At 37.2% G+C, this 25,412-nt stretch overlaps 4 protein-coding genes across 4 annotated transcripts in view; 2 read left to right on the forward strand and 2 right to left on the reverse strand.

Moving 5' to 3' along the window:
* Positions 1–437: 437 nt before the first annotated feature.
* On the forward strand, positions 438–18,358 carry gipc2 (GIPC PDZ domain containing family, member 2). The gene is made up of 6 exons (XM_007250663.4): positions 438–944; positions 13,324–13,509; positions 13,917–14,097; positions 14,997–15,109; positions 15,213–15,294; positions 16,472–18,358. The coding sequence occupies exons 1-6, from the start codon at positions 681–683 to the stop codon at positions 16,621–16,623; spliced, it is 978 nt and encodes a 325-aa protein (XP_007250725.3). The 5' UTR covers positions 438–680; the 3' UTR covers positions 16,624–18,358.
* si:ch73-344o19.1 (platelet glycoprotein Ib alpha chain) overlaps positions 16,070–25,412 on the reverse strand; it is a 95,331-nt gene continuing 85,988 nt past the window's right edge. Inside the window, exon 6 of the transcript XR_007440431.1 lies at positions 16,070–16,098. The gene's annotated coding sequence lies outside the window, so the exon portion shown is untranslated. The remainder of the gene's footprint in view (positions 16,099–25,412) is intronic.
* txndc12 (thioredoxin domain containing 12 (endoplasmic reticulum)) lies at positions 19,052–24,144 on the reverse strand. The gene is made up of 7 exons (XM_007250662.4): positions 24,006–24,144; positions 22,842–22,902; positions 22,348–22,400; positions 22,002–22,075; positions 21,807–21,876; positions 21,041–21,124; positions 19,052–20,053 (listed from the first exon to the last, which is right to left on the reverse strand). The coding sequence occupies exons 1-7, from the start codon at positions 24,100–24,102 to the stop codon at positions 19,974–19,976; spliced, it is 519 nt and encodes a 172-aa protein (XP_007250724.3). The 5' UTR covers positions 24,103–24,144; the 3' UTR covers positions 19,052–19,973.
* LOC107197653 (glutamate-rich protein 6) overlaps positions 24,176–25,412 on the forward strand; it is a 32,024-nt gene continuing 30,787 nt past the window's right edge. Inside the window, exon 1 of the mRNA XM_022677826.2 lies at positions 24,176–24,303. The gene's annotated coding sequence lies outside the window, so the exon portion shown is untranslated. The remainder of the gene's footprint in view (positions 24,304–25,412) is intronic.

Genomic DNA, 25,412 nt, shown 5'->3' on the forward strand with positions numbered 1-25,412 from the left:
TAGCAAGCTGCATGACTGGGATTGGAACCAACAATCTCCCATGTTTCTTAATATATAAACATATACATTAGACTCATTCATTCATGAAACCACTTAAAATGAATTTATTGATTGAATTGATTACTAGTAGGTCAGAAAATAGGAGGAAATGGTAATAATTGACAGGATTGGTGTTTTTTTTTTTTTTGAGCGGGGGGTCTGGTAACTTTCTGAAACATAATACATCCCCACCCTGAGGCAGTAGCTACAGCAGGTGACATGTGAACCTGCTCATTACTGTTCTTCACTTCGACTATAGTAGCTATTTCAGCCTTTGGGGGGAGAGTAGAACAGAACACAGGAATACCTGAGGCAGGTAAATGAGTTTCAGTATGACGTAGGCGGGCTGACTGCGCGTGCGCACTGAGGCTGAGCCCTGTGGGGAAACAGTGTTAGTATTGTTTTCGTGCCCAGAGTTTAGGAGCAGGAGGAGGAGGAGGATCTGCAGAGCTTATCTGACAAATTCTACACTTTACTCCTGTTTTCTCGGGGGCTCCGGGCTGGGGAAGGGCTGTGAGGAGGATCTGCTTCTGCTGCTGCAGGTTGTTTGGGTTTCTAATGAGCTTCTCGTAGCCCCACCTGTTCCTCTGAGAGAGTGTGTGTGTGTGTGTGTGAGTGAGAGTGTGTGTGTGAGAGCAGTCATGCCTCTGGGGCTGAGGAGGAAGAAGAACAAGTCGCGGGAGAGCTCCCATCTGGTGGAGAATGAGGAGGTGGGCGGTGTGGGGAAGCCGGAGCTGAACGGCGGCAGCGGCGGGGTGGCTCCCCCGCCCGCAGCGCTCAGGCCGCGGCTGGTCTTCCACACGCAGCTCGCTCACGGCAGCGCCACCGGCCGGATAGAGGGATTCAGCAACGTTAAAGAGCTGTACTCCAAGATCGCAGAGGCCTTCAGCATACAGCCCACTGAGGTACACTTATACCCACACAGAACATCAATTTAATGAATTTCTTTGATTTTACCAAATTGAAAACCTCTGGAATATAATTAAGAGGAAGATGGATGATCACAGGCCATCAAACCAAACTGAACTGCTTGAATTTGTGCACCAGGTGTGTCATAAAAAGTTATCCAAAAGCAGTGTGTAAGACTGGTGGAGGAGAACATGATGCCAAGATGTATGAACAAAAAAATAAAATAAACTGTGATTAAAAACCAGGGTTATTCCACCAAATATTGAAATATTGGTTTCTGAACTCTCATTTTCTGAAAAAAAAAAAAAAAAAAACTCTACATGAATAAATTAATATTTTTATTTGGACTTTGCGAGAAATGTTGTCCATAGTTTATAATAAGAAGTGAACAAAACAACAATGTTCATTTTACGCAAACATATATTACTGCAACAAAATACAAATTACATTTAATTATTGCATGCAATATAATATGGCACATCCCTAATAACTGAGATATTAAAAAAATAATAATAATTTTATCAGATTTGTAACACAAGTCAATGATCCAGAATGTCATGATATTAATAATGCGCTCCATATATCTCCAAAATAAATTATATTGGACAGATATTATATGTATAATATATAGTATATATGTATTTCCTCTTTTTTTGCTCATGAAACCACTCAAAAAATAAATGAAACATATTCCTAATATAATTTACAGTAATATACTTTATAAATTATTATTACATTTTTCTGTATAATGAAATTTTACAATTGTACAGATTACAAGTGTTTCACTAAAATGAAAAAAAAAAGTGACTCGTGATTTACTGACAGTATAGTTTGAAATGATCTATAATTCAGGTACAACTGACATAACAGTTCTTTGTTATTTTAAATTTCAGATTTTTTTTTTGCAAATTCACCACATTATTTTTATATATATATTATTTTGTCCTTTTCACTGAACTTTCAGGAAGATGCTAAAACTTTTTGGTACAATTATAATGAAATGCTGATACAATTAATAACAATACAATTAATGCTGTTTGATCCTGGTGACGTTTTTTGAACAGGTGTGACGGTGTGTGTGTTTTTGTTTAAAGCTGATTGATGAACACTCAGGGTTGTAATGAAAATCCCTGTAGAATCAGCTCATGCCTCTGACACGCTGCTGCTGCTGTGTTTGTTAAAGTATAGAGAGCAGGATTAGCTTTCAGGGGTGCTTCCTAGAAACCAGTCTGACAAGTAATCTCTCTCTCTCTCTGTCTCTCTCTCTCTCTCTCTGTCTCTCTCTCTCGGCTTGGACTGACGCTGGGCTGGGTGTGGGGCTGTTGGGTGAATGTTGGCCGGGCAGGTAACAGCATGACACGTTACCTGCTGGTTACATATTAACAGGAAACCATCACAGGAAGCACAGCGTAGAGCTTTACTTGTGAAAATCTGTTCTAGGCGATAAGGTCTGATCTCTCGTGAATTGGATACTGTTTCTGTGGTAACAGAACCACATTTGGCACTCTGTCAAAGTGGAAAAGTGTAGATATCATCATTATATATCAGTGTTAAACGGGCCTACTGTCCTTGTGCAGTGGGCTGTTGTAGCTTCTAGGGAAAGATTTTCTAGGAAAACCTTTTGATGTATTGGTGCTGGAGGAAGCCACATTACTAACAAATAGTGAAGTTGAATTAATCTCTACGCTATGTTAGGCTAGGCTAGGCTTTGTCAGTCAGCATTTGGTCGTTGGTCATTTTTGGCTTCAGCATCTTAAATCCCTTAAATAAGTGAAAATATATATTTTATTATTTTTCTTTTGTACCAAAAAAACTTTACCAACTAAAAGAATGAAGAATTATCTTTATTCCATTATAAATTATGCTACTGCAACAACATATGCTACTGTAACATAGTATACAGTAATGCCCTCTCTGTATAAAATATTGATGTAAAATAAACAAGGCAATATAATATGACTCTTGTAGACATTTCATGGGAACTGTCAACAGTGGGAATTTTCCTTTTATAACAGGTTGTAGCTTGAAATGTTCAATTTAATTTGCCTTACATGACATAACATGTCCTGCTCTGTGACTGTTGTGCAAGTGCAGAGTGTGTTGATGCTTTACATGATGAATTCCTGATAAAGCAAATAGGCCTGTCACAATAATCGTGATAATTATGATTGTCTACTTTGTGTTTATTTGTATGTTTGTTCACTTATATATAACAGTTAACAGTATTTTAGCCAGTCATGCTTCAATAACGGTGACCCCATGCACAAAGTGTGGACTAAAGTAGGTGAAGAAATAAGTATATAATTATTTAGTTTTATGCTATTCTGTTATCATTATGTCAGTGGCATTTAATACTCTTAAAATTACAAAAATATGGAGTACCGCAATAATTTCTGGGACAAAATATCTTCCACAAAAAAAAAACAGTCCAACCCATAATTTCCAGCGCCCATCAGAGGAACCGTATATCTACTGGTTCACTCTGAGCCCTGAGAGACAGCCCAGTTAAACCTGTCCAGTGGCTGCTAGCTGGACAAACATGTGGGCCGCCCTCCCCCCCCCCCGGTCCCGGGAGAATCCTAACTGTGAGCTTTATCAGTATCAGAGTTTTAGGCAGCTACATTGCACAGGACGTGAGGGACTTCCTCTGAGGACCTGATCCAGCCCTACACCCACCAATAACCCACCAAACCCACCAGTTTATCACATGGCAAAGCCTAAACCCTACATATCATTTCACTGAGATTCAAAACCACCAGTCTAACAGCTGCATTGCCAATAGTCTGCTCTGAAAAATGCTGTATAATTAATTTAAGTATGGGAGACCATCTGAAACAGAACTGAAATAGTCCAAAATGACTCAGAATAAAATCTTTTTACATTAATTTCAGCTAAAGTTAACATAATCTTTGATTCTAAGACTAGTATTTAATATACCAATTTTTATCTCATTTTCTGACTGATTTCTCCTGATTTAATGTCAATTACGGGTGGGCGAAATGAATATTAAGCCCTAAAAGAATATCGCAATATTTCATGATATTTTTTTCACAATAACAGTACTCATGGCGATGTGACAAAATACGCTATTGCAACAAAACTTACATTTTATTATTGCATACAATATGATATCGCACATCCCTAAGATAACTGAGACATTAAAAAATACACGAATTTGATCAGATTTGTAACAGAAGTCAATAATTGAGAATTTTATGATACTAATAATACTGCAGGATTAAAGTAGAATAAATGATACTGGACAGATATAGTAATACAATGTATCTCTCTCTCTCTCTCTCTCTCTCTCTCTCTCTATATATATATATATATATATATATATATATATATATATATATATATATATATATATATATATATATAAATAAAATAGGAAATGAGAACAGGGTGAATTTTTCTTTTGCTTAAAACAGCATAAAGTATTCCCCTGATGTGATAATTATGAGTGGGTGATATGGCACAATATTTCAGGGTATAATATCGTTCACAATGTAAAAAAATGTTATATTATTGTGTATATGATATGATATATGGCACACCCCATCTGTCTAGTACGCAATACGCAACAGGGACGCACCCAGACAGTGCAGGAATACAGTAATAGCAGTATCTGTCTCTATCTGCTAGATCATCAGAAACAGGTGCCGCCCACATGTGGGAGGTTCACTTTGTTTGGTATTTTGCAGTTTTGGTGGGTGAATTTGATATGTTTATATCTTTGTTTCTTCCTGTCAAAGTGCTGAATGCAGCAGAAAACCGTGTCCACGCCTCCGTAACTCCAGTACTCCATTAACACCTACAGTCTGATGTAAAATTAATGGAACAAATTGGCTCACTTTGTTCGAGGGCGTTGGGTGGGTATGGTGTTTCACAGCCAGAGCTCACTAACTGGTGGAGTAAGTTGTCATCTGGACTCTGAACACACTGGGCAAAGTCTGTTTATGATCATCGCTGCTGAAACATAAAAGCACCTGTTTGGTTATGAACATGAATAACAATGGTGTGGTGTCCATCGCCTGGGGTTATTTGCTTACAGTTTGAATGCCGGAGCTGATCGCCTGCCTCTCCAGTGCTTCAGCCTTTTCCAGTAAACCAAGAGACGAAGCTGAATAATGAGGGTATAGGCTGTTTTAGTACTGCAAGCGATTTTATACAGAGTTCCTTCAGACATAATAGCCTGGGGCCCTTAGTGTTACAACTTGGTATGACTAGAAAAGTTACTTTATTTCAGTAATTCAGTAACTCATATATTATATACAGCTCTGGAAAAAGTAAGACTTCAGTTTCTCTGATTTTGCTATTTATAGGTATATGTTTGAGTAAAATTAACATAAAAATATTGTAATTTAGAGCATGTACTGTATTTTCAGAAAATGAGAAATGGCTGAAATAACAAAAAAAAGATGCAGAGCTTTCAGACCTCAAATAATGCAAATAAAACAAGTTCATATTCATAAAGTTTTAAGAGTTCAGAAATAATCAATATTTGGTTGAATAATCCTGTTTTTTAATCACAGTTTTCATGCATATTGGCATCATGTTCTCCTCCACCAGTCTTACACACTGCTTTTGGATAACTTTATGCTGCTTTACTCCTGGTGCAAAAATTCAAGCAGTTCAGTTTGGTGGTTTGATGGTTTGTGATCATCCATCTTCCTCTTGATTATATTCCAGAGGTTTTCAATTAGGTAAAATCAAAGAAACGCATAATTTTTAAGTGATCTCTTTTTTTCCAGAGCTGCATGTGTATTTATTTTATTGTTAATGATTATGACTTGCATGTAATAAAAAAAAAATCTCAAAGTCTCAGAAAATTAGAATATTATATAAGACCAATTGGTACTTTTGGTAGTGTGCCAAATCCTGCTGGAATATGAAATACACATCTCCATAAAAGTTGTCAGCAGAGGGAAGCATGAAGTTCTGTAAGATTTTGATAGAACACAGTGGACCAACACCAGCAGATGACATGTCTCTCCAAACCATCACTGATTGGTGGAAACTTCACACTAGACCTCAAGCAGCTTGGACTGTGTGTCTCTCCACTCTTCCTCCAGCCTATGCTTCCTTGATTTACAAATGAAATGTAAAATTTACTGATGATCAGTGATGGTTTGGAGAAAGAGACATGTCATCTGCTGGTGTTGGACCACTAAAAATGGCACCATCTGGGACTTCAGAAGTAATAAAGTGTTGGCACTGAACTTTTGAGAATTATATATAGAACTGCCTTTTAGCTTCCTGTTGAACTTTTCACCTTCATATGCCAGAGACAAAAACCAAGGCACTAAATGATTTCCCTATATTTGCATTGTTGTGTGGGCATCAGAAACCAACTAGAACCTTGACTGTCAGTAGCTGTCTTTAGAAAGCAACGCTTTAATATGTAGAGACACTTTGAGATGTTTAGAGCATTCTAGAAGCTAAATTTTGGTGTTGAGTGTACCTGTGGTCTTGGGAAGGAATGCAAGGCTGTAAAACTAAGGGATCTTTGGCTTCTGTGTTGAAATAAATGTTTTATTCCTCCATGACAGAAGTGTGAATCAGTGGGTGCCCTTCTCATGCATGAGAAGAGCAGGCGGTAGAGTGTGAAAACTGAACTCATCATGTAATGGTAGCAGCAAGTGGGGAATAGACAAGCTATTAAAAGGGACTTCATAGTTCTTGTATTCTTATCTTATCTTAACTCACTGATTCTGCTGTCTTGATATTGTAACCATCAGTTCATTTTGTAAGATCTGCAGAGTGCATTGTATTGTACAGTATATAAAATAAATGTGTAATATTTCTAGGGAGGAAAATGATTAATAGAATTTACAGCTTCATACAATACAGTGATGTCTAGGGTTTGATTCCACACAAAAAAGCTGTGACTAAAAAAGTGCCTAAATAATGCTAATCTGATCCTACAGAGACCACCCAGATGGTCATTTGGATTGGCCCTAAAATCTGGATCGTTTAGGGCAGGGGGGCCCAATCCAATCTTATCTGCTAAGGGCAGGTGTGGGCGCAGGTTTTTTATTCCAGCAAAGTTTGGAAGTTTGGAAACGCTGTCCATTTGCCCATTTGCTCTTTTTTCCAGGTGTTTTGCCTAATTCTGCTTTCCTACCATGATCTGACGATGAGTCCCTTTGTAGCATGATGCACAGGGACATGAAGGATTTCAGTGCAGTGCAGTGTTTTCCTGGAAAATCTTACAGCACTTCATGCTTCCTTCTGCTACTGACAACTTGAGACAATATTGAGATGTGGATTCATTTTCCAGCAGGATTTGGCACACTGCCCACACTGCCAAAAGTACCAATTAGTCTTATATAATATTCTAACTGTCTAAGACACTGATTTTTGGGTTTTCATTGATTATAAGCCGTAATCATCAACAATAAAATAAATAAACACTTTAAACTTCCTGTAATTGGTTCGAAAGCCAGAACCATCCACTGCAATATATAACTCATTTGATTGATTCAGATTGAGACCACCACTTTTGGTATGATCCAATTTTTGTCTTTTGGCCTACCTATTCTTTTGATTTGGACTATTATAAAAGTCTAAATTTCCAGACTAAACAAATTTGGTTTGAAAGCTTGATTAAATTTAGCTTTATCCCACTGGAGCACCTAATCGTGTCTATGTTTAAACAGTCTTGAATTTGAGGGTTTGGTGTTAAGCTGAATAATTTTGAGGTAGTTGACCAAATTCTGCATTGGTAGCAAAACATCTCCAGAACACAATGCTACCACCACCATGCTTTAACAGTGTATTTGGTGCTGGTATGTCTCTTCTTTACAAATGTTTTTTGATCATTTTGGTCAATTTCAGATTGGATACAACATCTGGAAAGAAAGACACTCTACAAAAGGGCTGCAGCGATTAGTTGATATAATTGACAATGTCGATTATAAAAATGTATCGACTGCAAATGTTCATTGTCAAATCATTTTTAATTTGCAGCACTACACACTAAATATCAGCACTTTCCACACATTTTCCAAGAACAATATCTTGGACATTTGCAGGGTATAAAAATCCCATATTCATTAGTTTCTATCTTTTTGAAGCGATAGAGAAAGCTAGAAACAGGAGCCATAACCAAAGCAAGCAGAGATGGAGGGCATCGCAAACTAATCGTTGACTAATCGACTAATCAGAAAAATAATCGTCAGATTATTCGAATACTAAAATAATCATTACTTGCAGCCCTGCCCTACAAACCAATCAATGTAAACAAAGAAAAAGCTTTTTTGTCCACGCCAGTAGTAGACAGTTTCCAAAACAGTCTAGCCACAATATTATACCCTGTCATTTATTTCTGTACAATACACTGCAGTGTCACATGACTGTTATAATCACGCATTGTTTCACAGTCATAATGTGCTTTTGCTTAACCAGCATTTTTCCTTGGAGATGAATGGTGTATAATATTTCATTACTGTTACTCCACTTTCGGAGAGAGTACACGCCAGGCCTCAGCCCTGCTAAGAATTAATTAGCACTGACGCGCAGCGCTAGTGCTAAAAATACCCCTCACCATGGTCACAGACAGGCTAAGCTTTAAATATAAAACTAAATATCACCATCCTCCACACATTTTCAGGGTACACGCTCTGCAGACAGTTTTTCGTAGTCATTTCTTATGTAATGTTCTGTAGTCATTACCTTCCGCTCAATATAAGGAAGATGATTAACACGAACATGACTGACTGAGCTCATCCCGAACATGGAATTCTCTTTTATCTCTGACATACACTCTTTATTATGTAAGATAGTCTTGATCAAATTGTTAACAAGTACAAGCCTGAGCCCAGAGGAATGTGATCGAACTTGTAAGACACTGCAGGTCAGGCAATGTTTAGTGTTGGTTTGGTTAAAGGTCAGATACAGTACTGTTTACTCTTTAGCTTAATTTAGATAATTAGCCTAATGTAGCATATATGTTAATCATAGCTTATAATAACGTATAATAACTGTGTTTTTTAATGATTTTCTGCTGACTGAGAGCATGTCAGGTTCCTGCAACTGAACCTGGACAGTCATTTATAAGATCCTCTGTTTTTCTATTTCTATATCTGCTAGTCTTGACCTGGATCTTTTATCAGGGTCATGTTAGCATTGCTAGTGAGACCAGTTGATAACATATTGTGCAGTATTTTGTGCATTTAAAGGTCTCCTTCCACTAAAATCAACTTTTTCTTGGTCTCTCTGAGTTGTATATTTATGAGTCGATGAGAAAAATTAGTAGATCAGGAAAAGTACCGTGACTACGTCAACCCCTGAATTAGTATTCATGGCCCCACCCAACTTGGCTCGGGACCGCCCACAGACAGCTGAACCTGGGCTGCAGCAGAGCCAATGCTGTCTCGCCAGCTAAAGAGCTTACAGCTCTGTTTACACCAGCTAGATGATGTTAGCTATCTTGTGTAAGTAGCTATATGTTTAAATTGGATCTCCGGTTGATTCTGTGTTTTACGAAGACCTTAAATGCACACTAGGGAAGCACAGTTTGACAAGGTAGCACAACTCGACAGAACACCGGTGAAAGCTGTATTTTATGGATTTATGATATAGAGCAGACTCTGGGGCTTTGACGTGGTGAAACTCCCCAAGCAACGAATCATCAAATCTGAGTTTAGAGTTTAACTGAGCAAAGCTATGATTCTGAGGTAAAGCGAAGTTTAAGGGTTAACTTTACCTAACACTCAGTGCTTTATCTTTACCTAAGTCTGTATCTCTGAAAACTTAGCCGATCAGAGGTAATATGTTTGCATGTATGAGCTGAAATTCTGTCTTTCTTCAGAGACCACTAATTCAGTGAACTAAAGCAGAGCTAAATAGAGCACCGGAGCACCTTTTTTTTTTTTTTTTCCACAAAAAACGGCTCACATGGAATTCATTCATACTAGAGATCAGAGAGAGAACTAGACATTTTAAAATAAAATTTAAAAATGATGGAATGAGAGCTTTAAACAGCATGGAAACATCTCCACAGATAGAAGCAGGACAGTACTGTGTGTACGACTGATTAAATTAGACACAAATAGATGGAAGTAATAATAAACTTACTGCCTTTCACCTTACTGCCAACTGTTGCTGTACGGTGAAACCAACCTACTGTCGTTTTATTAAATCTGGTATTCCAGTTAAATTTTCCTACTTGGAACTAAGAAATTCCCACATCCAAGTTCAAATGGAACTCAGTCTGTTAGAGATTCCTGAAGACAGGGTACTTTGATGCATGTTAGCATGATGCTAATTGTTTTGGTCTGAACTTTTATAACTTGTTGCATTTGCCACTTTTGTTTCCGCCTCATGTCTGGGTAAAGATTTCTCATGATTTACTGCTGACAAAGAGCATTTCTGGCTCCTGCAGCTGAACTTGGACAGCTACTCAGTCAGTCATTTTAAGGAATGATTTAATGACCCACCTCCCCACCCCCTCCACCAACAGCGAGCATCGAGCATATGCTGCCCGGCTGGAAGCCCTGTGGATTGAACAATGTCCGGATCAGCATTTTAACCTCCTTAACTAGGTTAATCTTTAAAGCTCAAACTCGCCGTAAACACCGGCTTTGTGGCATTTTTATTTTTTCTGACCGAGACTGAGGTCCGGCCGCTCTTGAGGCTCTGCCACGTCCGTTCTTGCTTAATTAGTGTGGAGCACGGGGGTGGTGGTGGTGCCCCAGAATAGTACCCTGTTACCACAGAAACAAGCCGTCCAGCCTACCAGCGTACTCCACAGCCCTCTTACACTGATTCAGGCCTCATTCACTTTCCACTGAAGTGCCTGAACGAGGCCTGGCACATGCTGTCATGCGCTGGCATTATCAGAGTGAGATTTATTGCTGGTGGCTGTTTTCATTTTCTTTTCCAACTTCAAGTAGTAGCTAAAATCATAGATTAAATTCTTTGGAAATGGACCAGTTCTTTGAAAGTCAATAATAATAATGGCAATACAGCTTTAAATTCAGATACAACAAGAGTTGGAAAAAACAACAGATTAATTATTAAAAGAAAGCTAAAGTATTTTAAGTTAGACTGAAATTAATAAAAATACAAGACAAAATAAGAACTGTGACCACCACAAGCTAAACAAAAACCCCAGCGTTCTAAAGTCTTTTAAGTTGATGTCATAAATAGGGTGTAGCCCATATCTGTATCCAGATAAAGGCTATTACTTTTTGCATTTGAACAGCCATCAACTCTCTTTAGTTTTTTTTTATATCCGTATATATGTATACTTGTAGTTGTAAATAAAGGTCATGGGAATATTGGGCTTTTAGTGATGTCTTGAAACTGTTTTTTTTTTCAGTGCAAATTTGTCCAAATATTTGTGGACACTTGTCTAATGCATACATCTAGCTCCTTAATGTTGAACACACTCACTGGAGCAGATAAATATGAACTAAAAGGCACCATGCCTAATGTCATCATGATTTTACATCCAGTGTCAAAAATATGAAAAGATCTCACTTTAAATGTTCCTGGACTTTCTTTACATTTTCTCGTGGCAGAATTTATAGTGTTGACTTAAACTTGGGTACAGGATTTTTTGAATGAAAGCCTCATTTTTACTCATCCTCTGGTAATTTTTGGTCCATTTCTTACTATAAAATGTACACTAAAAGACTTCTTTACCATTGGTTAAGTGTCGAATTTGAATGTTTTCCATTTTTTTGTGGACAGCAGTCTCTCAGTTATTACTTCTAATTTCTTGAAGTACTGCCGGTCTTAGATGCAAATTGCACCTGATAGCGTGATATTTGCCAGTATCTGGGCAAATGTTAGTGTACAGCAAGTGACTACAATAACACTTTTTTCCAAAACTGTAGCTGTGGCGGCATAATACAGGACATCCTTATAATGGATTACTGCCTCTAATTACACTTTTAACACCTTCTTCCTTTCTTATTATCCTATGGGGAGCACAGCACTAAAATAATTTACTATGAACAATATCTGCTTGCTGTAAATGCACAGTTGCATTTTTCTTTGCCCAAGTTACCAAGCATGCATCAATTAACTAAACAGGCAAATGGTCTGAAGGCGCCCCACAGTGACCGGAGCTTTGCCCCATATGGTGATCCCCTCTATGGGTGGTGCGTCAGCGTTAGGAACTGTAGCATCTCAAGAACATCCTGTGTACTTGAAAACGTGCTTGTGAGAGGCGGCGAGATCGCTCCTGCAGCCTTGGCAACAGCAGTGTGGGCGTCTGTGAATCCACCCACAGATAACAGCTTTTTATTTATTATTTTTTCCCTTCTTGTTCAGCCCGACTTGAACAAGCTAAACCTGGCCACTGAAGCACTGTAAGTAGGCCCCCTACCCATGCTCCCTCTTAATCCAAGCCTTTTTATGCATTCTGGTAACCAGGGGCAACGTCCCTCAGTGTGTGCGTCACAGCTGATGTGTGTGTGTGTCTACACACTCATCCCGGAGCACTCTGAAAGTGCTAGAAAACGGTCCTCGTCTGTCGGTGCGTCTGTGAGTCCAAAGGGCATTCTGGTTAATTGATACACACCGATATACTGTTTTCTTCCTTTATGACCACAGATTCCTTGTCTTTTGTTCTGTTCAAAGGTCAGACCAGCATCGCCAAGTGTGTCGCAAGATGTTTCACTAACAGAGCTGTTCGGTGTCGGCTCAGCTCCTGAAAATGAGCCAAATTAGCATTTGAAACAAATTAGCTCGCTTTGTACTCGCTTGCCATGCCATCGTAATCCAAAGCCTATTGTGTCGCCAACATGAGCAGAGCAGAAATAAACATCTCTCCTCTCTCCCCGCTAGAATTTTCCTCCCTGCCGTCCCTCGACGCCTGCCCTTAAATCTGGCAACAGATTTCTCAGGTTGCCAGGCATTGACTTTTCCCTTCATTGCTGCCAGGAGGTCATACTGAAAGAAAACATGTCACATTTGTGGGTGATTGGCACCTGCGATAAGGTCACTCTATCGGCCTGCGTGGTCATTGGATACAAGGTGTAGATGTCTAGCCGTCTGCCATGTAGAGGTTCTTCAAACAAACCCACCGAACTGACGGCTCATATCGGGTTTTGTCGCTGAGGAGCAGCTGCTGGCATCTGTTTACGTTTCATAATGTTGTTGATAATGTCACTGCCTCTTATTAAGGCCTGGGCAAAATCAGTGGCCCAAATAGCATCCCATAATAATGTCCTGGAGTCTGGTGAGATATTTGAACCACTGTTTAAAGTGAAACTAATGACAGCTCTACACATGCCCCACTGCTCTTTGCTTCTGTAATGTAATTACCATATTTTACTCATAATATTTATAAGGCACACCATATTGTAACATTCACTGTCAATAAATGTTTATTTTCTTTCTTTTTCTTCCTGTTAGATCTTGTTTTGCACCCTCAACACACACAAGATCGACATGGAGAAGCTGCTCGGGGGGCAGATCGGGCTGGAAGACTTCATTTTCGCTCACGTTAAAGGGATCAAAAAGGAGGTGGAGGTGTTCAAGGCAGAGGATGCCCTGGGCCTTACCATCACGGACAACGGGGCCGGATATGCTTTCATAAAGGTAGGATCACAAGAAGCCTGAAGATATCTGGCAAAACTATGAATTGAAAGCATGTGTGTGCTTTCAAAGAAAGCCCATGTTATAAATAAAAAAAATTAAAAATGTCAGGTTCAAATGGACAAACAGCAAAAAAAAATATTAATTATTAATTAATTAATTAATTATTTCTTAATTATTTGCTAATCATGGGTGGAAATGGTCTAAAAAATCTTCTGTCTCAAGTCAGTCATACTGTGTATTATGTACATTTAGAAAATGTAATATTAATAATAATAATAATATTAATAATAATAATAATAATAATAGTTGTGTTTCTTTTATAACCTTTTAACCACCTTTCGTGTATAACCATCAACTTTTTGTTTGTGTGTGTGTGTGTGTGTGTGTGTGTGTGTGTGTGTGTGCAGCGAATAAAGGAAGGCAGTGTGGTGGATGGCGTGAAGGTGATCTGTGTGGGAGATCATATCGAGTGCATTAATGGGCAGAACATTGTGGGGACGCGGCATTATGAAGTGGCCCGCATGCTGAAGGACCTGCCCAAAGACAAGCCCTTTACCCTTAAACTGGTGGAGCCCATGAAGGCCTTCGGTGAGCTATTGAGCCTTTGAGGCACATACATTTTTGATGATTATTATTTTTGATTATTTTAAATGTATTATCTGACCTAGAAATGCATTAAAGCAGAATACTGTACATGTTTGGCAGGTTCATTCAGCAACTTCTTTTCACCATATATAATTAAAATATATTTTTCGCACTGTAACGTGCCTTTTAATTCGGTGCACCTTGTGTATGAATTTTACCAGTCAGATTGTAAGGAGGTAACCACGCTAGCTCTTTTGCCGGTCAGAGGTGTTACCGTGTTAAAACAAGCTGCGGTGGGACAAACCGCTAGTTGATGTCTCCGTGGCTTACTGGAACACCCAGGGTTCTTCAGAGTAGCGCTATTGGGTAGCATTTACTGTTAGCCATTAATGCTAATGCTGCTGCACCCAGCCTTAGTGGGTCCGTTTATTTACATTAAGCTTACTCACCCAAATAAACAGTTTTCAGGGGAGAAATCTGTGTAGATTAACATCCAGCTCTCTTTATTTTTGAAGAATTACAGTCTTGTTTACTTAGCTTAGCTTTACGTAACTTATTTAACCCCCTCCCATCACCACCCAGCGGCAAGATCTGCCGAATTAGATGGAAAACATGGCGACATCCCTGTTGCTTTCTAGTGTCGCATAACATGGCTTATAATCCGGTGCGCCTTATAGTCAGAAAAATACAGTATTCCAAATATATTTTGTACTTTTTTAAAGAGAAAACTATTGCAATGTAAAAAAAAAAAAAAACATTTTTTTTTTCTTTTTTTTTTCATTTTAAGACCAGACAAATTATTTCAGTTGCCAAATATTTTCTGTGCATGTCCGATCTGATCTTGATAATGCTGTCACTTCTAAAATATGTCTGAAATTGAGATGCACTTTGGATGCACACAGATATGCTCGAGCCACGGTCGAAAGGAGGCAAACCTGGAGGAGAGAACAAAATTGGGACCGGCAAAGGAACCCTGAGATTACGCTCTAAAGGCCCAGCGACCGTGGAGGACATGGTGAGAAGCAGATATTATGAGTGATTTTTCTTGGTGTGCAGAGTCAGTGCAGAGCAGTTGGGCGAACAGTTTCCACACTAAATACTTTCCTTTCCTTCCACAGCCCACAGAGTTTGAGGAGAAGGCCGTGAAGAAAGTAGATGACCTGCTGGAGAGTTACATGGGCATCCGTGACACGGAATTATGTAGGTGGATAAATGTACTAAATGTACTTCCCACATACAAAACACAATGGCCATCCCTATTGTTACTCATATCTTGTACCTTCACTTACTGATTCTTTTGAACTCATTCGACCCTATAATTCAGTTCTGTAGGTGTAAAGTTAGATAAAAAAAAGATAGGTTTGAAAGCACCCTTACACACAAAATGTGCAGTAACAGAAGAAGATATTGTTTTAAAGAGTTTCACATCAGTATCTTTATAAGATATGCATAAATTCAATAAAAGCTATAAAAAAATGTTGCGGACTCAATAAAATCAGCAGGGCTGGCTAATTTATCATAAACCTTAGCTAAACTAACGTTGCCTGCTAAGTGTTACTTTCCCACTTCACAAAAATAAAGTTATAAGTTCTATTAACTATAGACCTTAATAAAAAATACCTTTATTTTCTTAGACAATCAGTCATTTTAGGTAGGTATTTCCCTAGAAAAAAGAAAAAATGCACAGAAGTATCTTAAAAATTATGAGTTTCTTTGATTTTACTTAACTGAAAACCTCTGGAATATAATTAAGATGGATGATCACAAGCTGATCATCAAACCAAGCTGAACTGCTTGAATTTTTGCACCAGGAGTAAAGCAGCATAAAGTTATCCAAAAGCAGTGTGTAAGACTGGTGGAGGAGAGCATGATGCCAAGATGCATGAAAAAAACTGTGATAAAAAAACAAGGGTTATTCCACCAAATATTGATTTCTGAACTCTTAAAACTTTATGAATATGAACTTGTTTTCTTTGCATTATTTGAGGTCTGAAAGCTCTGCATCTTTTTTTTGTTATTTCAGCCATTTCTCATTTTCTCATTTTCATTTGGAATTTGGGAGAAATAATAATAAAACAACAATGTTCTTTTAACTTAAACATAAACCTATACATAGCTAAATCAGCTCTCTTAGTTTTTTTCCAGAACCGTATATAATTTAATATTATATTTTAAGGTTTTTATCATATTGCATGGTATTCCATTAAGCATATTGACGTATGAGTTTTTATAGTCATATATAGTTTATAGTTCCAAACATGGGATGGGAATAGGATGTCCTTAAAGCGCTTGTAGTTTATTAAATAATCAAATTTCCAGTTTTTTATTCTGAACACAGTGTAATAAACCAATTTTACTCCCTCACTCTGTATCACAGCGGCAACGATGGTGGAGGTTGGTCGGGACAAAGTGAACCCGGATGAATTTGCCATGGCTCTGGATGAAGCACTCGGGGACTTCGCCTTCCCTGATGAGTTTGTGTTTGACGTGTGGGGAGCCATCGGAGACGCGAAGCAGGGACGCTTTTAATCCCAGTCCATCGCTACCCACACTCCTCTATTTCCCAGTCAATCTCGACTACTTGTGTCTTTGGGAACCTGTTATCTTAACGGCACGCAGTCGTTAAGCTAGGAAGGGAGTGTTGCTGATTCTTACCACTGTGATCTAACGGCACATATTATTACACATTATTATTACATATTATACATTATTACACTATCACACTACAGCTCACTCCAAGTGTACTTATTAATGTTCCTGGGTAGCACTAACTGACCCCTTGTTATTTTTCTAGCTGTGAAAAACAAAAAAAGTCTACTTTTCTGTAGAGCAGAGAAGCAGAGTGATTCCAGAAAAGCCCTCAAAATTTAAAATTTGCTCTATTTTTCACTTTTTACAAAAAAAAAGAAAAGATATGAACAGATTTATGTAAGAATGACTTGTATTTCTCTCATTTCTTACTAAGCATGAAACGTGCCTTTAAGGCTGATTTACTGTTTTATGGTCACGTCATGTTTTATCAATCTACCAATCAGACAATATTATACTTACATTTTGTACGATAGTTTTTTGTTTGTTTGTTTGTTTGTTTTCTATGATAATTATAATAAATAATTCAGGCATAAAAGTGGGGAAACACTGAATAAATGTACAGTAACACTAATAAATTAGTAAGTACGTAAGTAAAGTCTATCAGTAACCAGACCACGTTTTTTAAACGTTTTTCTACCTTGCTGGTATAGTAATAGCTTTTTACTGTACTGGCTTCCAAGCAGGTATGTATAATTATTATTATTATTATTATTTTTTTTTAGGAAATTGGTTTCTATGAAGGATTGTAGGATTTTTTTTTTTTAGCCTCTGGACTCTTTCTTAGATCATGTGGCATTAAAGCCTGCCTGGACTGCCTGCATGTAATCTGTTTTATACAATATCTACAGCTAAAAATGTATAGCGCTCAGTTTTAGATAAGGGTGATTTATCGGACATTCCTGTAGAGCGTTGTTTTTCTCGTCCTCTTTTTTTTTTGGTGTACGATATACAATAATTAAACTTTTATAGACAGATAGATATATTTTCAGTCTTTTAATTTATTTGTTTAATAAAGTTCCTCTTGTACACAGTCTTTTAAAAACACTTGACTAGAACTGCCTTCAATATCTGCAATGTTTTATAATGTTTTATGAAATTTCAGCATGGGAAGCGACTTTATACGTTCATAGTAAACATCATACTGCCATCTTTAATTGCTAATCTAGTTTTGAAGAAGACTTTCTGCTTTTAGCTCAAATCTGGCCAGTTTTTCTACTAGTGAGCCTTTTTAAGCATATTGAGGAAAGCTTTTTAATAATGTGTGTGAGAGGCTTATCTTTTGATGGGCTCAGACCTCGTGTGCCACCTGCTGGATAAGAGAGAAACTTGATTAGACTGCGCTTTTTTTTTTTTTTAATAATTGTAGTTGTTTAACGTGTACTGGATGTACTGCACAATCCATAAGGGACCTTTCGTGTTCAAAAATTAAGTATGTATGTATGTATGTATGTATGTATGTCTACACAGATCTATTGGCATTTGTTTCAATTTGTTTTGTATGATTAATAATATATCTCACTTTGCTTCAATACAGGTACTTAGTTAATAAGCTAAGCAGAGTGAGACTGTTTTTATCCCACACTGTATTGGTTGTCTCCTATATTTCTGAGCAGATGTATAAATCTAGTCACTCACTCTTGATTATCAATAAAATGTAGTTCTTAAATAAGCATTTATTGTCAAGAAGTAACTATATTATAATTTCTACACTCATGTTTCTCAAAGCGGGGTATCTTTGATATGATCCAAAAGAAGCATGGTATACCTTCATATCTAGGGTATTGAGCGCACCTGAATGTAAGGCACTCTTTTAATTAAATAGAGTACAGTAGCCTGCCAAAAAAAGTCACAAGAGTAAAGTCGTATTATTAAAAGAGAAAAGTAGATTAAGAGCAATTTCCAGTCATGATCCATTTCAGGGCTGCTGTGATTGCCATCAGTTAGTAACATTTCTAACCTACTGCTTATTAACGCTCTATTGTTTATAGTTAGATAATACAGTGTTCAGATTTGACCACTTTTGGACACAGTAAAAAAAAAAGGCTACTGTTCTACACAGTAAAGTTTTATTTGTGAATTTTCCTCCCTGCGAAAAGGTTTGCCAAAGTGACCTCTTGCCAATGTGGTTCTATCAGCTGGTTAAAAAAATAGCTAAATGTTTATTTTTATCACCACAATTTTTTTTATTATCTTTGTTTAATTTTTTAATATTACCACCATTAATATTTCAGGCACCCAGTTTCCACTGTAACTGAACAAAGGAAACTACACAATCACATAAGTTTGTATGGTATGTTTGTATATGTTTGTATTGATATATATTCACGTATCAATATGTTTTAGTAGATTTGACCCAAAGACTGGATAACTTTAATCAAGTACCAACTTTAATTGTACACTTGGCCATATACTTACATACATACATGTAAAAAATACAGTATGGAAAAAGACACTTTCGGACAGATAATTCCATCCTAAGAAAACACTTTAAACCAGTTTGTGTTACTGGCCCTTCACGTTTCCGATTCGAAGCATTTTCTACAGTAAAAATCTGAATATTTATAAAACCAGAGGCAAATCCTAGATCCATATAATGCTGTTGAAATTACACAAATTGGCAGGATAAGAAATATACTTGTTTACAATAATCTCATCATTTTTATTATTTTAGAATTTATGATTAGAAATACAAAACTTAAGCTCATCACACTTGTGGAGGGAGCGGGATGTAAGGCCCTTAGTTCATGTGGCTGCCTACCGTACAGTCAGTTTGCAGCATGAGATGGAGATTGGAAGCACGTGATAGCAGGTTCATCGTCTTATCTGCTCAAGTGTATTCAGTAGTTTTTTTTCCCCATTTTCCACGAAAGTGTCTGTTAAAATGTAATGTAATAGGAGGGCAATGCAAACATATTGCTCTGAGGTCAACTTAACACATACAAGAAGGTCTAACAAACAGAACCGCAGCAGAAATCCCATTCTGAACCATGTGAACAAATCCCATTTGCATCCTGGACATATAAACTACGAATAATTATTAACGCTTTGGTTCAATTTGATGCCATTTAACGGACAACTGGTACTTTTAACTGGCAATAATAACAGCAGCAGCAACTGAAAGCATTGAACATGGAAGAGGTGGAGTGTGACTGCACTTGTTTTGAAGGGTTCTGAAATAGTGGACCACATAAACAGAATAAAATGAGGAGTTGAAGGAGATTGAGGGTTTGGGCTGGCCCCAGTGCAAAGAGTGGTTTGAAAGTGATGTAGTGTAACGGCTGAACTTCTCACAGCTCATCACCAATGTGAGCCTTTCTGAAAGCATCTCCAGTCAGCTTCTCCTGAGCTTCCTTCATGCTGGTTACAACTGCAGATAAAAGAGACACAGGAAGATCATTACAAATTACCCAATTTTTCACACTATAAAGCACACTAAAATCCTTTAATTTCCCCAAAAACACCAGTGCGCCTTATGTATGAATTCTATTAGTCAGGTATTAAGGAGCAGTAAAGCCATTCTGCTTAGGTATAGAGTTATACAGGAGTTTCAGTGAAGTTTCTCAAGAAGTTTTTCTTCTTGAAATAATGTTTTGGGGTTTTTTTTCCCATTAAGAGGGCAATATGGCAACACCCTTGTTCCTTACTAGTGTCGCTTAAAATGTGCCTCATAATCTGGTGCACATCATAGTCCATAAAATACGGTACTTATTGTAATGTTTTACTATACCATATTACACAAAAGGAAATTAAGTTTATTATATTTATGTCCCAAACTACATGGGTAAGTTTATTCTGCTTTTGTAAGAGCAAATGTGCATCATTCAGGGAAGCCTTTCTATTCAGTTTTGGAGCACTGCTGTGAAGATTTGACTGCAATTAATGACAAGAACATTAAATCTCCAAATCACACCAAAAGTATTGGATGAAACCCCATCACTTCAGACAACACAGTTCCACTGCTCTACATCTCAATGAAGTGGTTGATGATAACAGTGGTTATGTGGATAATAAAATGTCCCTGTTCTGTCTTTGAATATTAAGATAATGTCTATTCTTTTGTTTGTTATTTTCCACAATTATATGAGATGTATATTATCATCCACGGATTGCATGATTTATCCTATAAAAGTTCAATGATGTCCACTAAATCCACAGAACAAAAAAAAATGGAGATTTAGGATAGTTTTCACAAGACAGAAGGAAAAAAACATCTAAACATGGCTAAACATGGTAGCAGCTCCAAAAGCAGAACTGCATTCCAGACAAACCACTGCTGTCAGTCTTGCCACATACAAGCCTTAGTGGTAAAAGCTGTGGTCTTAAATACAGTGTTGGTGTTTCTGCACGTGTTTACCTTGGTCTGCATTACTGTAGAAGAACTTGTAGTTTGGGTTTCCGTTCTTGTTTGTGATCTCAGGGTGGACTTTACCGCTGGGATCTACAAGAGAATAAATGATCATTACTTCACCACTCATAACTCCAGCCTTCACCCTGCAATAGTGCAAGATATTGTCCTAAATTACATTATAGTGTAGCAGCCTGTCTCAATTTACTTAAGCCCACAGTCAAACCAGTGAAATAAGAAGTGGTTAGTGACCTTTTTATTGAAGAACCCTCAATTTGTTAATGCAGTTAATTTTATTTATTTTTTAGACCTTTACACATTTTCATCTTTATGGACTGGAATGTAATTACAAACAATAAGCTCCAAATAAATAAACTGATTAAAATTCAGTCATATAAAAATAGCTAAACTTTTTTCAGAATAACAAACTGTACATGACAGTCCATAGTTCAAATGATTAAAATTATAAATAAACAAAAAATATTTTAACTTTAATTACTGAAAATCTAGATTTAGAACCATTTCTTGTTGCCAAATAAACATAATATGAAATCAAGGGTATTTAAAAAGAAAGTTTATTTGGAGTAATTGTCTACTGTTCAGGGAAGCATTTACTGATGCTCTTATCCAGAGTGACTTACAAGGTTATTCCTATTACAAAGGTGGGCCAATGTAGTGTTAGGAGTCTTGCCCATGGATTCTTATTGGTCTAGCACAGCATAGTCACCCAGACCAGGAATTGAACCCGTCTCCCACATGTAAACTAGTGTTTTACCTAGAAACAGTATCCTGGGAATGTAACCTCCATCTGGGCTGAAAGCATCATCTTTGGGCTCCTCTTCATCCTTTAGATAAAAAAGTACAGATCCATATAAAACTAGCAGTCTACTACTTCACTTTTGTGATACATTTGCACTGTCCATGTTTTCTACATTCATTAAAAGAGGTGAACAGTGCCTTAAGCTCTTACCTCCAGGTTAACCATGACAAAGTTGTGAGCCAGTTCTGAGATTTCCTTAGATTCAGCAAACTTGGGTTTCAGCGCTTAAAGACAAAGTTAAAATTACATTATTAACTTTTCAGCTAAATCACATCAAAATCATTACATGCTTTGTGTTTTTCAGACCAGTAATGATGTTACAACAGCAGGTTCCAACATTCTGTTAAACATTCAACTCAGGAACAGCATGTTAATTTGTCTAAACAGATGTATTGGAAGCAGGGTAAACAATAAAATGAGCAGGGTCAGGGCTGAGAAACACTGCTCAACAAAATCTGTTCGTGAGTAACACCACATGGATTAAATATTGACCTACCTTTACAAGCACCGCACCAGGTCTTGTGGATGATGACCATAACAGGCAAGCCACTGTGAAGAGATGAAATGATAAAAATCCAGTTAGTTTAAGTCTTCTCATTTATAACAACAATAATAAAAATCGATAACATAATCTCAGGAAGAATCTAGTTGCAGTCTTGCAAATAGTGACCCTAAAAGATCCCCAGTCTTTGCAAAATCTTAGTCTATGACTAAAAAGTCTGTGATTTGTCTTTAGATGTTTTAGTCTATTAAAAGTATTTCAGAGTTTTTTGTAGTCATCTAGTGTATGGATAGCATTAGTCAACTACTAAAATAGTCATAAGATGCAGACCTACTTTCCACCACTGTATTTAACACAATACATACACATCACTATGGAGCAGCATGGACCCATCTGAAGTCTACTTGAATAAGCAGCTATAAGGAAGTAAATAAGTAGCTTGTTACCTAACCTAGCTATGATTAAACTACAATTTCACATGATCCTACCTTGCCTCAGCCTCTTTCTTTCCATCCTCCAGACCTCTCCAGTGGATGTGGTCTCCAAATCCTAAAGAAAATGACGAGTTAAAGTGCAGAAAGATTAAAAATCAGGAACAGTCTGAAGCAGAAACAAAGACCTACCTTAGCCACTTAGCTAACCTAGGTTAGCTTAGCTAGTTAGCTAGGTACCTGAGCTAAGACCTCAATGAGAAGTTAACTAGCCAGTTAGCTAAGTTAGAACCACTAGAATAGCTACACAAATTAAAATAAACACGTGGTGTATACTTATAGCTATAGCTCTATTTAAAATCAGTTAACTAAGTTAATCTAGCGAGCTTATTAAATAGGTTTAATAATAAAGTTAGCTTAGCTAGCTAGCTACCTTAGCAAAAGCCTCAATGAGAAGCTAGCTGGCTAGCTAAGTTATTTAACTTAAACTACCATAGCTACACAAATTAAAATGAACATGTGGTGTGTGCTTATAGCCATTAATCTATTTAACAACAGCTAACCAACCTAGCTTGTTTATTAAATATGTTTAATCATACAGTTAAGCTAGCTAGCTTAGCTTAGCTAAACCTGATAAGATAAACTAACGTTACCATAGCTAACTACACACATTAAAATTAGCCCGTGGTGTATAACTTACTTATATATAGCTCTCTATTTAAAAACAGCTAGATTAACCTAGCTAGCTAAGTTATTTAAATAAGTTTAATAATAAGCATAGCTAGCGTTGGTTAGCTAGCTAGGTTAGCTCTCTTTTTACTCGCTGTTTCCCAACGCTAAAAAACCTTTTCGCCCAACAGCGTATAAAACTTAAAAAAAGCCGTTTTAATGGTTACTTAGCTCATTTACGCTACGATATGTTAATTGATGTTCAAATACATCTTGCACTAAAACTGAAATCGCTGTACATACAGTTTCAATTCATGGTAACGAATCCGGGTCCGTAAATTAAAAAAAGACGCTCCAGGATTTTATTCCAACTGCACAGGCGGTTCAACTGCAGCAGAACCGTCTATGCAGTTGGAATAAAATCCCGGAGCGTATTTTTTAAATTTCACGGACCTGGATTCTCTACCGCTGCCTCAAACTGACGGTTAGCCAACAGGCTAAAGCCAAACAGCCGTATTTAACTACGTGTTTTCCCCGCAGACTTAGCCTTACCTTTCCCGCTCCCGTCAGCAGAAACTCCTTTAAAATGCGTGGCGATGAAAAATGGTAGAAACGAGAGCAAAGCGACGCTGAGAACAGAGGACTGCATGGTTTCACTCAGGCCTTAACGCAGACAGAGAGAGAGAGGGAGCCACTGCGGCGGATCCAGCAGCTGCCTGAGGGGGACGGAGTCCAGGAGTTCATGGGTTCATGAGGAACATCTGCGCATTCCCACCAAACTCCCACAACCGCCAACAAACTCCCACAACCCCCAACAAACTCCCACATTCTCCTAAACGTCTACTGACAGGTCTGTACCTCTTTTATTTTTTATTTCTAATCAGATACAATAGCTAACTATATGACCAAATGGTCATTGACAACCCTGAAACAACATGGAATTATAATTATATTATATTTACTCCCGTTTTTTCCAGACACTAAAATATCCAAATCACAATCAGTCATTAGCAACCGTTTATATCAATCAATTAAGAAATTGAAAAGATATGCAGCAAGGTGACATCATGCTAAAAAAATAATATTTTGTATAATTTGAGTCAAAGTAAATTAATTTAGGCATTTATTTTTTTCTGTTTTTATAAAAATATCAAGATATTTACATATATATATATACTGTGTTAGTATTTAATAATTACTTTTACTTCCTACCTGCACTGATTTCACTTCAGTAATAGCAGTGCAGATTGTCAGCAGAAAAGGGAAGTTAGACTAGTTGGTCAAACTAAAACTGAAATGAAATCATTATTTGTAGATGTTAAACATAAAACATTTAACTAACATATATAAATAACCAAAGATAAATAACCAAAGACTGAACAAAACTGATGAAAAAAAAAAAAATAACGCTCTAATCATTTGGCTTTTTGTTTTTGCTAGTACTGAGAAATTACTAGTTGTGTACATGAAAGATGCTGTCAGAGGCTACAAATTTGGGTAAATACTAAAACTAAAATAAAAAATAAAGCTAAAATATATATATATTTTTTATATAAAAAGTTTTTTAAATAAACCTAATAAATGTAATTTACTTTTCAAAGATGGACTGAAATTAAATTCTCTAAAAAGGAAGATATCACTGTTCCAGGACCGTCAGTCGCTCTCCAGGGTGCTGAACTCACATCCTCTGTCTCTCTCTCTCTCTCTCTCTCTCTCTCTCTCTCTCTCTCTCTCTCTCTCTCTCTCTCTCTCTCTCTCTCCTCTCTTTATCTCTCTCTTATTTCTCTCTCATTTCTCTCCTCTATCTTATGCACACCCAAAAAAATGATCAATATCACTGGTAGATATATGCATCTTGTTTCAGGATTGAACTGAAACAGTATTAAAACTGTAATCATCACTAATCTCAATTATGTAATTTTGCATTGAGCAGGTTTTATTGTTTCGAAGACAAAACAC

This window comes from Astyanax mexicanus, chromosome 8 (assembly GCF_023375975.1).
Source record: "Astyanax mexicanus isolate ESR-SI-001 chromosome 8, AstMex3_surface, whole genome shotgun sequence".
Classification (NCBI taxonomy): Eukaryota; Metazoa; Chordata; class Actinopteri; order Characiformes; family Acestrorhamphidae; genus Astyanax; species Astyanax mexicanus.